General features: G+C 36.6%; 1 protein-coding gene across 4 annotated transcripts in view; it reads left to right on the top strand.

The window, feature by feature from the left end:
• oxr1b (oxidation resistance 1b) overlaps nucleotides 1-13692 on the top strand; it is a 66620-nt gene that overhangs the window by 20217 nt on the left and 32711 nt on the right. For 3 of the 4 annotated variants that reach the window (XM_048202903.1, XM_048202899.1, XM_048202900.1), the window contains exon 4: nucleotides 11068-11153. In XM_048202903.1, the coding sequence (XP_048058860.1) occupies nucleotides 11068-11153 (86 nt within the window). Of the gene's footprint in view, nucleotides 1-2957; nucleotides 3000-3254; nucleotides 3419-11067; nucleotides 11154-13692 lie in introns of all 4 variants that reach the window. The other variant, XM_048202904.1, reaches the window with a different exon arrangement.

Raw genomic sequence — 13692 nt, 5'->3', positions numbered from 1 at the left:
AGAGCGCCTAACGTTTTCAGCTGGCTAAAAACGCTTTGGTGGACACACGGCCTAAGGGTTTGGTACAACATGAGGGTGAGTAATTAATGACAGAACTTTTATTTTTGGGTGAACTGTCCCTTTAATAATCATTCTACCATCTACTTTTTCTCTTGTTTCTAATAAGAAATACTTTTCTCAAGTTTTCTTGGCAAAATATAGCCTCACTTACTGTTTGCCAACTTTGTGGTCAATGAAAAATGTTATGTTTTAACAATCAGCCTTACTTCCAGTATTGCTTCACCACTATCAGTTTCATTAGGGCATAATGAGGAGACATTTTCAAAAATAAAAAATCCATTTGAACTTTTTGTGGGGATTGATCTAAAGAAAAAGATAATACATTGTACACTGCAAATTGAAACCACCTTACTCTTTGATTCCATGGGTCATGCAAAGTTCAGAAGGCTTTCCAGACCAAACAGTTTGAAAGTTGCTAGCAGAAGAAGATTTTGCAAGTTAGTTCACCATAAATAATGCACTGTAATAACAAAAACATCTATTGAATATCCACTAGTCTTGCTCTTTCAAGCTCTTTTCAAGCCGCTTCTGATCTTTTGAGTACGACTACAAATAGACATGATGCATTACGCTTCCTAATGGCCATTTTAGGAGAACTGGCTGTTGTGGTGGTGAATAAACGCACTCATAATCCTCAGGTGAGCATGTAAACGTACATTTGGGTGTTGTTTTATACCCAGACAGCTATACCATAAGCTCAGTTAACCTTGTGAGCATGCAGTAATTACTTCAGCAAGATTTTTCCCAAAGGACAGATACTGGAGGTATTTTGTGACATCCCAGCGTCGCTTCCATTAAGGCTAATGTTTCTCATTGTTACCTGCAGGGCAGGGTCGACGGCAGCCTGAGGCTTCAGTTCAGTCTCCTGTGACTGATGATGCAGTTCTGCTGTTAGATCTCCAGCAGACGGGTGTCTCTCCCAATTAACTATCTAGGGAGAAGATCTTTTAATCAAAGCCCTTTGATCAGATCTCCGCCGGACTAGTGTAGTAGATGCCGTAAGTCAAACTAATTAGGCTGTTAATCACAGTGATTTGTTCGCTGTCTTCAGCAACATCACATCAGAGTTCATATAAATGCCTTTTATAAATGTTTCAGCAGTAAGTGTGGCTTAGATAAAGACTTTTCCCTGAGGCTTTACTAATTTGTACATGTTCCTAAATGTTGTTCTTGCATCTAATGGAACTGGCTGTTCTATGAACATGAGTGATGCAATCAGTATTTTTGTTGTCCTGGATGCTTTGTCCATTTTCAGAAACATCAAGGGTTAAAAGAAAAAGCACAGTGCGGCGTTCTTGGCTTTTAAAGGCTTTTATAGCTGTGTGTGTGTGAGTGTATTGGAGATTGAACCTCACAGCTCAGAATTAGCTCTCGTATGTAGCTCCCTCACAAACACACACATACACACTCACAAAAAGTAATCTTCTCAAGTGAAGTGCAGTGGATGCTGAGCTTCTGTAGAAAAACACTAAAATAGAGTGGATGGAAAATGGGAGTGTTACTTCCCCATACACAATCTTCAGTACATGTCATATAAAATGTTGTTTATTTGTTTTCTTTCTGCATGATATTGTGAAAACTTATGGACTTGCCCATATTTATATACTGTATGGATACACAGTATATACATTCACTGGCTGCTTTATTGGATACACCTTGCTAGTACCAGTTTAGACCCTTTTTGCCTTAATTCTTTGTGGCATAGATTTAAAAAGGTGCTGGAGACATAGCTCAGAAATTTTGGTCCAAATTGACATGATAGTATCGCACAGTTGCTGCAGATTTGTGGGCTGCACATTCATGATGCGAATTTCCCATTCCACTACATCCCAAAGGTGCTCTATTGGATTGAGATCTGGTGACTGTGGAGGCCGTTTGAGTATAGTGAACTCATTATCATGTTTGAGATGATTTGAGCTTTGTGACAGAGCGTTATCTTGCTGGAAGTAGCCATCAGACGATGGTACACTGAGGTCATAAAGGGATGGACATGGTCAGCAACAATACTCAGGTTGGCTGTGGTGTTTAAATAATGCTTAATTGGTACTAAAGGGCCCAAAGTTTGCCAAGAAAATCTCCCTCACACTATTACACCACCACCAGCCTGAAGCGTTGATACAAGGCAGGATGGTTCCATGCTTTCATGTTGTTTATGCCAAATTCTGACCCAACCATCTGAACATCGCTGCAGAAATCAAGACTAATCAGACCAGGCAACTTTTTTTTTCCCCCAATCTTCTGTTGTCCAGTTTTGGTGAGCTTGTGCAAATTGTGGCCTCAGTTTCCTGTTCTCAGCTGACAGGAGTAGCACCGGTCTGTCCTTTGCTGCTGTAGCCCATCTGCTTCAAGGTCCTACGTGTTGAGCATTCAGAGATGTTCTTCTGCAGACCTCGGCTGTAACGAGTGGTTATTTGAGTTACTGTTGCCTTTCTATCAGCATGGTCTGGCCATTCTCCTCTGACCTTTGGCACCAACAAGGCATTTTCATCCACAGAACTGCCGCTACCTCTCTTTTTTTTGGACCATTCTCTGTAAATCCTAGAGATGGTTGTGTGAGAAAATCCCAGTAGATCAGCAGTTTCTAAAATACTCAAACCAGCTCATCTAGCACTAACAACAATGTCACGTTCAAAATCATTTGAATCACTTTTCTTCCCCATTCTGATGCTCAGTTTGAACTTTAGCAGATAGTCTTGACCATGTCTACATGCCTAAATGCATTGAGCTGCTGCCATGTGATTTGGCTAATTAGATATTAGAGTGTTTTTTCATACGGTTTCATTTATTCAAATTAATTACAGTAAGTGACATTAATATAAAATAATAAGTAATGCAAATTGTTGGTTTTCTTTGAGGATTTATCAAGGTTTGGACACTAATGGGTTAACTATTTTCAGACACTACTAAGATGAGCCAGCAGAGGGTGTATTAAACTTGCAGTAAGTCTCCTATAAGTAACATTAATTATTGTAAACAATACTGGTTAATCAATGTTTTTAACTAAATTTGTGTTTTTCCATTCTGTAATAAATAATACTATTGTTTTAATGTGTACATTATAATTATTGTTATTATATTGTTATTATTATAAGTTAATATAAAATAAATAAAAACAACAAAGCTTGCGGACATGCTTGCCTGTTGTTGACTTGCCTTGTGATAGAGGTAAATGTGACCTACTTTTCCCTTTCCAGGCATCATGCCAGCTGTCAAAAGTTTTAGTCGAGATTCAAGAGTCCAAAATTCCTGGCTAAAGCAGCATAACACAAATGAAAGAGCTTGTCTTCTCGTATTGGAGTACATTTTTTATTTTCTTAATTGATTTTCGTTGATGTAGCTGCAAGCATGTTCAAAACCGGTATGTAGTGGAGCTGTTTAAACTATGCATTTTAAATGTTATTTTGCAGCTCAGCAGGATTGCATGGCATACATCACAGATTTATTGCAGAAGCAAAGTGAGGCTGCTATGGGCAAGGATAATTTGACTCGATATATGAAGCACAAATCTAAACTTGCCAATGAACTTGTTGTAGATTCACTAAAAGTGATTTATTCTGATTCCAGGCTGGCTGTTTTCTTGCTGTAATAGATGTCCTCCATTAGAATATGCCGATGATTTGAGCAAACAAATTGAGGATCTGCTTAAATGTGTGAAACATGGGAAGATTTCAAATTCTTGGTAACATTTTTGAAGCATGTTTTAATATGTGTGGTTGCTAGGGTATTCTGGGCGATTACATACCAAGTTTATATTTTATTTTTATTTTATTTATTTAATTTTAAACAGGCTTATAATAAATCCAGATACCTTCTACCTCTTTTCAGCAATAATCAATCTCCACTCTTAAAGCAACTGAAAGCTGTGGAGACACTCAAGATTGAGTTTATTTGAGTAACTCGTGCAATCCTGCAGCCGGGGAGTGTAGGGAGTGACGGACACTTTGATTGACAGCAGTTCATAAATCCATGTAATGACTCCAGGGTCCTGCTCCGCTTCCCTGTAATGTGACAGGTGATAGGAGGAGACAGCAGACTGCTGAGTTGGTGTTTCTCACAGCTGACCTTAACACTTTTCAACCCTCCCCGCTTTTGTCTCCATGCAGCAAACCCGCAAGAGAACAGATGCTGCAGTCCAGAGTTCATATGCAGACATAAATCTGTTTAAAAGTGTTTTTTAATCTGAATGTAAGAATCATTATTTAGGCGGCCATATCCTCCCTCTAGATAAACATTTGTCAGCCTGACGCAATGCATATTGGTAAAATGAAAGCCATCAATTCCCTTGTTTTAGTGATACCAGTCACTTTTCTATAGTAAATAGTTCAGTAAATAAAAAGATCAGCATGTAATTCCAAGCAGCATGCTGTTTTAGATGTGGATGGTGAATCAATTTTGGACGATTTATTTCTTTAATAGGTAATTTAAAAGCCACAATAATGCCCCCTAAAAAGGCTGCAATGTTCAGTCATAATTTATGCTTGCATTACTATTTTTCACCCTTCTCTGATCCTCAGAATTAAACAGGCTGTTTTTACTAATGTACCATTAAGACTTCTCTATGTAAATTACCTCTGTCATGATTGGTTACCGTCCGCATAATGCAGTTTATTAGGGTGAGTCAAGTTGCTGAATACTGAATAGACGTTCATGTGTATTATGTAGGTGGTCATGTTAATAAGCTCATGGTTCTAACATCATAACATGACAGTTTTGGAAAGGCCTTTTTTCAGCTTAGTATTCATCTGGAAGTTCTTGAAAGTTTGTGTCTAAACGGTGCTCTGAACTGAGCAAGTAAAATAATTCTTTCCCAATATCTGGTCCCTTTAAGGCTTGGTTTAAACTGCTGGCCCTTGCAGTTTCATTATAATGGGACATTTATGAGACAAAAGGGACACCATAGTGTAAATCGGCCTGCATAAGTCGTGTTTTTAATGCGCGTGCTTTATCCTCAGCACCTTCCAGCCTCTAGCTCAGGTACTTTGACAGAGGAATCCCTGGGGTCTCATTTGGGTTGAAGTGTGCAGCTGGCATTTCAAACAGTCCTGGTACGCTGTCTTTACATCAGGCTTACACTGAGTAAGAATGACTTTAATTGGCACTCCAGCTTCCTTTAATCTTTGAATAATGAAGAACCATTTGAGGCTGGCGAGTTGGAAGGTATATCATCCCTTGAGTAGTCTTTTGATGAGAATTAGTTAGTTTTGCACACTCAGCCTAGTTAAGAGATGTTCTCTCTTATACTCTGAATATGTAACTAGTGATAGCAGTCATGATTTACTTTTGAAGAACTTGTTAGTTTAATTTTTATGTTCCCTCAAGGCAGGGCTGTACGTAATTTTTCTTTTTTTTTTGCACATCGCACTGGTGCTATAGAGGTCAAAAACTTTGTTGGCACACAAGTGTAGCACAAGTATAAAATATCTGTTACCATCTCTGAAAACAACCACAAGTAGTGCAGTTCAACACTTAAACAGGCATGTGACCAATAAAGGACATTATGTTCTATACAGGGCATACCAAGAAATGTTTTCAGATGAACATTTTCTTAATTTGCCACAAATGGAATGTAGCACCTCTTGCTTAACATTAAGTCAGTTTTGTTTACATATCCCAAAATCACTAACCACAATCCAAACAACATCAACATTTAAATTATTATTTTTCCTTTTTTTTAACCCAAAATAGGGGGTTGTGACTGGGAGCAATAATGAGTACACGCATGTATAATGTATTTTTCATACTCGTAGCTAGAGGGCGCCCTAGCGCAGAAACTCCACAAGTGAGACTCATAGAAGTCATAAACCTTATGACGTTCCAGAAAACCCTTTATATGGATAAACGCCTCCAGCTCTTGCTAGCAGAATGAAACACTGATAGAGCCGTTCTGACCAATGAAACGTGAAGACAAAAAAAATACGATTGCGACAATATACAGTTTATCTGTGTTCTTCTAGACATCTCAGGTATTTTCATAAGAATAAAGTATATTTAATGCAGTGCTAATCGACATAGCCTTTATCACTGAAATATAATACTATAAAATAATACCATTTCTGCCTCTGTCTATGATGAGAAGCCACATCAGATCACAAAAGAATCATTTTAATCACTTGACTGACGCTGTGAAGTGAGTTTGGAGTAAAAGCATGTCATTAAATGATCTCTTTTGTTGGACAATAGGTTTGTAAACGCATCTCATTACAAGTTTGGAACAATGTTTGGCGCATGTTGCATTTTCAAATGCATATTATAAGCAGTGTTGGGGGTAACGCATTACAAGTAACATGAGTTATGTAATCAGATTACTTTTTTCAAGTAACTAGCAAAGTAATGCATTACTTTTAAATTTACAACAAAATATCTGGCCATGTAAACATGATGCTTAATGCTGTTCTAGACTAAATATGAGCATTTACTCATCTCATTTACAGATTCAGTATTCCACAAAATGATTAAAAACAGTGAAATGCAAACTCAGAATATTACCCAATATTATTGCCATAATTAAATATGTTAAAAGACACAAATATACTTTATGTATAATCTCACTTTATTAACCAATGTCTTTGCTGCTGACCTTCGATGATCCAATTAAACTATACTAACAAGCAAAAATGACTTTGATCTGCGACAAAACCCCCCAAAACAAACAAAGCAATGATAAAAATGTAGAAGCATGTACAGGTGATAATTTGCATTTCCTTCAGCCTGAGGCTTATTCATTTAACTTTTGGTCTGAATGGGCCTTAACCTTTGCAAAAATAGAACTTTTGTGTTTGTTCTTTTGTTATAAAAAAAAAAAAAAATCAAGCCCAGCCCAGTTGAGAAAAAGTAACACAAAATGTAATCTAAAATTATTTTCCATAAAAAGTAACTAAGCAATATTGTAATGCATTACTTTTAAAGGTGCCGTAGAACGTCTTTTTAAAAGATGTAATACAAGTCTAAGGTGTCCCCTGAATGTGTCTGTGAAGTTTCAGCTCAAAATACCCCAAAGATTTTTTTTTTAATAAATTTTTTTAACTGCCTATTTTGAGGCATCATTAAATATGAGCCGATTTAGGCTGCGGCCCCTTTAAATGCTCACGCTCCCCGCCCACGGAGCTCGCGCTTGCCTTTAACAGCATAAACAAAGTTCACACAGCTAATATAACCCTCAAATTGTTCTTTACAAAGTGTTCGTCATACAGCATGTCTAATCGCGTAAGTATGGTATTTATTTGGATGTTTACATTTGATTCTGAATGAGTTTGATGGTGCTCTGTGGCTAAAGCTAACATTACACACTGTTGGAGAGATTTATAAAGAATGAAGTTGTGTTTATGAATTATACAGAGTGCAAGTGTTTAATAATGAAAATAACAACAGTCTTGTCTCCGTGAATACAGTAAGAAACGATGGTAACTTTAACCACATTTAACAGTACATTAGCAACATGCTAACGAAACACTTAGAAAGACAATTTACAAATATCACTAAAAATATCATGTTATCATGGATCATGTCAGTTATTATTGCTCCATCTGTCATTTTTCGCTGTTGTCCTTGCTTGCTTACCTAGTCCGATGATTCAGCTATACACATCCAGACGTCCTGCCCTTGTCTAATGCTTGAACATGAGCTGGCATATGCAAATATTGGGGGCATACACCCCGACTGTTACGTAACAGTCGGTGTTATGTTGAGATTCGCCTGTTCGTCGGAGGTCTTTTAAACAAATGAGATTTATATAAGAAGGAGGAAACAATGGAGTTTGAAACTCACTGTATGTCATTTCCATGTACTGAACTCTTGTTATTCAACTATGCCAAGATAAATTAAATTTTTAATTCTAGGGCACCTTTAAAAGTAACTTGTTCACAGTGCACTTCATCATGAAACACACTGTGCATATATTTATTTAATTGAAACTTTACAATTTCATAATCGCATTAAGCCAAATCTTGATTTCAGTTTCAGTTAATCATGCAGATCAACCTGACACCAAAAAAAGCACACGACAAACACTCACATCACACAAACAAGCTGTCTCGCACACAAAACTGTGTCACACGTGTGCTACTGAGGTCAATTTGTACATCGCACAGATCGATTTTATATTGTATCGATTTTATATGTCTGTACACTGTACAGCCCTGTCTCAAGGTCAGTATGAACTGAATGTTCAGCTCCCAGATAAAGGCGATCAGGAATGCTCAATTCTGAATCGCACCTGTTGTATCCCAACAGCTTGTACTTTTCTAGGTGAGCGTGATTAGTTTGTCTAGGGTGAATTGTAACTAAACTCCACAGGAAGCCTGTGCCAAAGCGGACACCTTCCATTCTCACCCAAAGACCCTTCACCCCCGTCGGCGAGCGTCTGTGAAGGCATCTGCTCGTGAGAATCAGTCAGGGAGCCATTTCCGCCACTGTTGGGAACCTGCTTCTAAAAATAACCCGTCATGGCCAAAGGTGCCAAGATAATAAGAGGCTCAGAGCAGTGATTTATTGTCCTGAACAGATAGCAAGGGGAAAGGCTGTCACTTTTCTTTTAGACCAGTGTTTGTGGGCTGCTTGTGTCAACTGTAAATTCAGGTTTTGGTATTACAATACTGTTCAAAAGTTTGGGGTCAGTAAGACATTTTTTTTCATTCAGCAAAGGATGCATTAAATTAATCAAAAGTGACAGCAAAGACTTTTCTATGTTACAAAAAATATATATTTCAAATAAATGCAGTTCTCAGGAATACATTACATTTTTATATATATTTAAATAGAAACAATTCTTTTAAATTTTAATATTTCACAATATTACTGTTTTATTTTTCATCAAATAAATGCAGCCTTTGTGAGCAAGAGAATTCTTTCAAAAACCAGTCCCAAAATTTGAATGTAAATGGTCTTTTTTTAAATATAACAGAATCTGCAATTCATAAATACCGAGAAGTTTGGGGAAAAAAAAAAAAAAAAAATTAAAAAGACATTTTTTTTACATTGTGCAGTATGTTTGATTATTAGTATATCACTAATGACGTTGCTCACATTTTCTGCAAAATCTGTGGTATTCTGTGGAATTGGTTTAGACACAATAAAATATTTTAATCATCAATATTTAATGAATAAACAGACAAGGGGAAATGGAATTTGTTCAGTTTTATGAATGACATGCGTTATAGTTTTGCAGAAATCAAAGCTACAATGTTTATTCTATAACTAATGAGTTTTGTTTTGTTATAGATATATTAGTATATTTTTCAACTATGGCCACTTTCGGGCATGTGGGATTTTTAGAAAATAAATTTTTAGAACACACCTTTTGCAGTCATAGACTAGTTTATTTAATCTGTTTGACTCCATCGTCTTGCATTTTAGATATACAAAATAGACACAATTACAATTTTTTAAATTTTTTTTGCATAATTTAACAAAATTACAGTTTGATTGGAAATTATGCTCTATAAAATTGTAAGATTATTCTTTTTTATTTTTATTTTTTTTTAAATAGAGTTGCATAGTTTAGTATTCAATTACAGTTCCAAGAGGTCCAGTCTCTATATTTCCATCCCAGCGGAGGTCCAGATAATACTTTTTTGGAACAGTTATACATTTCCATCGTGGCAACCGTAGTACTTTGTAAAAGGAAAAAAATTTTAAACACTCAAAGATGAGAATCTTGGGCCCCGAGAGCCAAAGCAGTGATCTAAGAATTTTAACCAGTATTCACCAAAAAATGTAATTATTTCTCCAAAATGGATATGAATATAAAAAAGGTAAGATCAGATGTTTTATCAGGCTATTATTTTTTGTTTCTGCTACTGTTGTTAAAATAACCCCATCATCTACAACTCTTAATGTGGCGGTTTAGCATCTCTAGTGGGAGAGAAAAACAATGCACTCGGAGCGAATAAGGGCTTGAATGAAGCGGCTTTGGTTCTAGATAAAAAAATATTACATAATGTAGCACCGAAAAATCATTACCGTAAATGACACTGAGCACTTGTGGTGTGTGTCGCTTGTACTGTAGAAACGATAACATGCCGCAATTATGTCCCGCGGCCCGGATGGAACCAAACCACCAGCTGGTTTAGAACTTGTGATGTTTTTATGATGGATTTTTATAGTTGAAACAAAATTGGAGTATTAGGCAAGGAATAGGCATTTACTGCTTTTACTTTTACATTATTTTATATTTACATAATTTATTTTTATATTTTGTTTTAATACATTATACATAAAAATAATAAGGAACCACAACACTGTGACAGATCAATAAACTTCAAAACAGAACGATTCACTGTTAAAAATAAGATCAGTGAGTCATGACAATATGATTTTCCATTACTTTAACTCAAAATAATGACTTGTACAGCCAGTTTGTTTATAGCTACTTAAAAATGTAAGTTTACAACTTAAGTTTTTAAGTTGAATTAGGGCATTTTTTTATAGTGTAGAGAGAGAAAAAAATCAGAAAACCATTGAGAGTGAAGATGATCACAATATCATTTCTTTTTAATGTCGTGCCTATTTTAATCATCCAAACATAAATCACCCAAATGCAAGTGTAGTTTATTTTATTAGGCAGGCCAAAATATCAGAATCAAATCTGCTGTGCTATAAACTCTCAGACGTTAACATATGGTATCAGCTGGCATAGTGCATTGATCCCCACACAAGTATGCTCATAAAAATGACATTTATAACGCTTCGTAAAACATCTCTACTGTTTAATGGCATTTTCTTGTCGCCAAGACACTTAGACCCACAGGTCGAGTCTGACGTCCCAGTAGACCGGTGTATCCAAGCACACCGTGATAGCCGAGAGCCACTCCCCTGTGTGCAGGCAGGCGGACTAACTAGCCGACTGGGCTGCAAGCTTCCTCTCTCTCTCTGTCGCTCCGCGGCTGGTGCTAACGGACGAACAAACGCAAGGGGTGGGGGGGAAACAGACCGTGCGGAGCGCAGAGGAGATGAGAAGAGAGAGGAGGACCATGACTAGCGTAACCCGCGCTCTCCCTCGTTTACTTTCAGACACCGGGCAGAAAAAGAGTGCGCTGGAGAGGAAAGATGTTCGGAGGATATCCTTCCAGAGGCCCAAAGGCACCATGGAGTATGTGGTGAGTAGTAGGTGTTGTCTGTCTGATCCAGGTGGCTTTGTTTACATAATGCACCGGTGTGTGTGTGTTTGTGCGCTTGACTAAGGATGAGTGTGTGTACACAAAGCCGCATGTATGTAATTATGTTTGGGATGGAAATGTGTGCTTGCACATCAGGTATGATTCATTCACTCTGCAGAGCTGTTAGTATGTGCTGCAGGAAAGACTTTAATTGCTCTTATTCATGGTACAGTAGTTTACCTGCTGTCTTTTTGCAGCTGGGAAGCAAGGTGTTATGACAGGAAAATATGTACCACACATAATAAAATGACTCTATATTAGGAGATTGTGTGATATCTTATTGTGTGAGCATTTAAAGTCTTTGCAGAAACATGCCTTTCTCCTGCCTTTATCATTTTAAATGATTTGAGAAAGAGAGAGAGAGAGAAAGCGAAAGCAAGAGAGAGCTTTTTCATATGCTCTTGAGATGACCTCAAATCAGGTGGTGACTTTCTCCATGGTAACAGTGGCATTGCCGGGGATGCTGGGAGATGAGGTGGCAGCTGACTGGTGCTTCTGTCAGCCTGCTATCTTTTAGCCAGACCTTTAAGTGCATGGAATAGAGGTTTATTTAGAAAGTCTGTGTGTATACATACAGCACATGGATTTTATTTTATGTTTCTATTTTGTAGTTTTTTGGGGGTTTTTTATATTTTGTGAATGTAGTTTATTTTATATCAGTTATATCATTGATTTAAACCAATATTGAAATTAGATAATATCACCAGTATTATTTTAGTATAATTTATTTCTATTATTTATTTTTTAATATTTTGTATTAGCTTTGATTTTTATATTTTCAGTTTTCATTTAAAATTTTTGTTTACTTTTTAGTAATTTTGTTAGGTGCTTTTGTCATTTTTAAGAGTTTTAGTTCTTTTTGAATATTACTATTTAGGGTTTTATTTTATTTTTATATTAATATAAATTTTAGTTTAATTTATTTCCAGTTAGTAATTTTACTGCTTCAACTTAAACTGTTCAAATTTCAGTTAGTTGTCAAGGCAACATTTGTAATTTGTAAAGTTTTTCATCTAATGTTTACATTTTATTTCAACTTTATCTCAATTAACATTTTTTTTAATAGTTTAAGGTTCAGTTAACGATAATAGATCCTGATCGATTTTTTTCAAACATTAGGCTGCTGTTGTTCTGATGTCTGATTTTGCTTAAAACATGTTAAATTCAAGGTTTCATGTGAGTAGTATAAATTTTACAATATACTGTATGATATCGGTATCAAAAACTAGATTTTATAGAGAAAAAAAATGTGAGTGGTACCCTTTCAGGTGTTGCTATGCAGTTGCTATGGCAATCTGGGTGGTTGCTGGGTGGTTGCTATTCTCTATGAATTTCTCCCAGGCTTTGGTCCAGTCTATGGTATTTTTTTGTTCAATTTTATCATCCATCAGGAGAAAATCGTCTGATAACTTGGGAAAGGAATAGCTCTCCTCTCCTCAAAATGATAGTCTCATTCATGTCTTTGGCACAAATGGTGCAAGTTACATGCCAAATTTTAATACTTGGGATTAGGTTATCGATTTCAACCTTTAATATATTCCCTGGTCACTGAAAAAGTTGGTATGAAACTGCTATGAAGGGATTAAAAAGAATTTCCAGAAGTTTTTGAAGCTGTTACTGTTGCTGTTTTGTAACCAAGCCCCCACCTTTCTCTTTCTTATTGTCAGTGTTGTGAAACCGTACACTTTCCCTCTGTAATTGCACACCCTAATATCCACACCAACCAATCATAGTGATTTGTGGCCCTGTGACCACAGAGATTGATGGGTGTAATCAATCAATGCTCTTAGAGCTACACAGCGATTGTACTTCATTCCTACTGTTGTGATGAGATCCATGTACCTCATATGAGTTTTCATTCCATAGCAGATATTGGAAGCGGGGTTCGCACGTGGATAGAAGATTTGATGAAAAACTATTTCTTGTTGAAAAAGATATCTTTTGAAATGGACAGTTTATTATATCCAAACTATATTAAACTTACACACACACACGCACACACACAGATAAACGAACATATACATGAACAGAAGATGAAATGTATATATGCAAATGTGTGTGAAACTCATCAGTGAACTCAGGGTCCCTCTGAAGGATAAATTGAATGCAGACGGAGAGATGGCCCTCAATTATTTATGTCCGGCTGTTGGACTGTAAGCGATACCCAATGAGAATCAATGATTTGGATCAGGTGACTGAGTGATCCGGAGATCTGAGATCCTGCCACCTGGGGATTTATCAAAACGTACAAATGTGACATCTTGCCACTGCGACGAGCCATCAGAGGATGAATTCCTCATTGTCGACATTGCAGTAAACACACTCATGCATCATGCGATATGAAAGCCCTCAATTATAATTTGTCTCGAGATAATGACTGATTCACTGAATGCTTTTTTTATGGCATGTCATTTCTATAGGTGTTATGTTTCTATAATGTTTCATCAAATCACGTCTTTTGTGGCATAAAGATGCTTTT

This window comes from Megalobrama amblycephala, linkage group LG9, assembly GCF_018812025.1.
Source record: "Megalobrama amblycephala isolate DHTTF-2021 linkage group LG9, ASM1881202v1, whole genome shotgun sequence".
In the NCBI taxonomy this organism is placed as follows: domain Eukaryota; kingdom Metazoa; phylum Chordata; class Actinopteri; order Cypriniformes; family Xenocyprididae; genus Megalobrama; species Megalobrama amblycephala.
The sequence above is the reverse complement of the archived record's forward strand: the minus strand, read 5'-3'. Positions and strand labels throughout refer to the sequence as shown.